This window comes from Fibroporia radiculosa, assembly GCF_000313525.1.
Source record: "Fibroporia radiculosa TFFH 294 genomic supercontigs, scaffold12143, whole genome shotgun sequence".
Lineage (NCBI taxonomy): Eukaryota > Fungi > Basidiomycota > Agaricomycetes > Polyporales > Fibroporiaceae > Fibroporia > Fibroporia radiculosa.
The window spans coordinates 1-1,401 of NW_012133473.1; the positions used below are offsets into that span (position 1 = coordinate 1).

Sequence of the window (1,401 nt, forward strand, 5' to 3'; positions counted from 1 at the left end):
CCCCCCCCCCCCCCTCCCCGAATATGTCGAGCTCGCGCCAAGTGCACGCTGCGCCCGCGGGCCCCGTCGATGGGCCGGCACGAGAGGCTGCAGCGCCACATCCGGGGGAACGGGATGCTGGGCTGCGGGGGGGCAGGCCGGCAGGAACGAATTTGAGGGACGGCGGAGCGTCCGGCGACCAAGCTGGACACCGGGCGCGGTCTGGTGCGCGTCCAGTCCTTCCTTGTGGGGGCCGCATGTGCGGCTGCTGTATGACTCCCCGAGGGTCGACCGATGCGGCTAACGCAGCGGCCGATGTGTGGACTTCCTGAGGCTCGGTCTGCCCGTTTCGGCCGCTCGATGTCCGGCTCCATGGTCGCCAGTCGTCACAACGCGATGGCCGACTTGTAGTAGAGCCGTCAGTTCTGTCGGTGCGTGACTGTGTTTTGTTGTCCTCACCGAGTGTGCATATAGTCAAGAGACGGATAGATACTATGTGAAAGTTCAGTTCTGGCACTCACCTGTCAACGCCTTTACAGGTGACCAATTCTGGTGCCAAATTGCTATCGCAGGGACGCAGCCTATCGAAGATGTAGATGCGCCGAGCTGGCACTATTGGATGAGCACTCACTCGTTTGTGAAATGAATCCTCATAAGCAGCGCTCCTGCGAACTCGAGCGCTTCTTGAAGTTGTCAGTAAAGCATCCGACGTCATGTCCCAGCAGGGCCAGCATTTCGAGTCTATAATTACTGCCCGCTCGCCGACTGCCCGCAAAGCAGGCTCTGCGGGTGCGTGTCCCATCACCTCCTGGGTCTAATCAGCCACACCCACGTGCCTCGGCTCCCAACTCTCCCTCGCGAAGCCGCACGTTCGCCTCCGTCCTGGAGTCTGACGGCAGAGTCATCAGAGTCGCGGCGAGCCATGGCTCACCGGCGTGTCCGCAATTAGCACTCATGTCAGAAACGCAAGCAAACAGTACCTGGAAAAGTCATCGCCGGGCTGGGCCAGCTGCAAGACCATCATCTGATTGGCGAGTTTCTCTCGTATCGTCTGGCGGCCCGACGGGCCTCTTTCCCCCGTCGGCGTCGTGCAGCAGCGGTTTCCAGCGCACGAGAATCCCCTCCTCCTAGTAGCTTGCACCGTACCCCAATTTTTTTGTTCAATGTGCGCAGTACTTAATGCTTTACCTTTACAAGTAAAGGCTTTGGAATGGATCAATCTCAGTATCACGTCCACGTGATCGTGTTTACTACGCGTTCGGCGCCTGCCGGCTGCCGTTGGGACTCGGAGAACTTGGAATTGCACAGAGATGACCACAGACATTACATACATACTCTCGTCTTTACAGAATCTCCGCGAGGAGGCTGGCGGTGCGTTCCGGCAATTCCCAGTGAGGCTGTGACAAGCACGTTAAACAGCCT

The 1,401-nt window shown here is 59.0% G+C and overlaps 1 protein-coding gene across 1 annotated transcript; it reads left to right on the forward strand.

Moving 5' to 3' along the window:
- Positions 1-692: 692 nt before the first annotated feature.
- FIBRA_07198 (uncharacterized protein) lies at positions 693-928 on the forward strand (the record flags this gene model as incomplete). The annotated part of the gene is made up of 2 exons (XM_012328893.1): positions 693-768; positions 843-928. 2 exons carry the CDS (start codon positions 693-695, stop codon positions 926-928), a joined length of 162 nt encoding a protein of 53 aa, XP_012184283.1.
- Between the last annotated feature and the right edge of the window lie 473 nt (positions 929-1,401).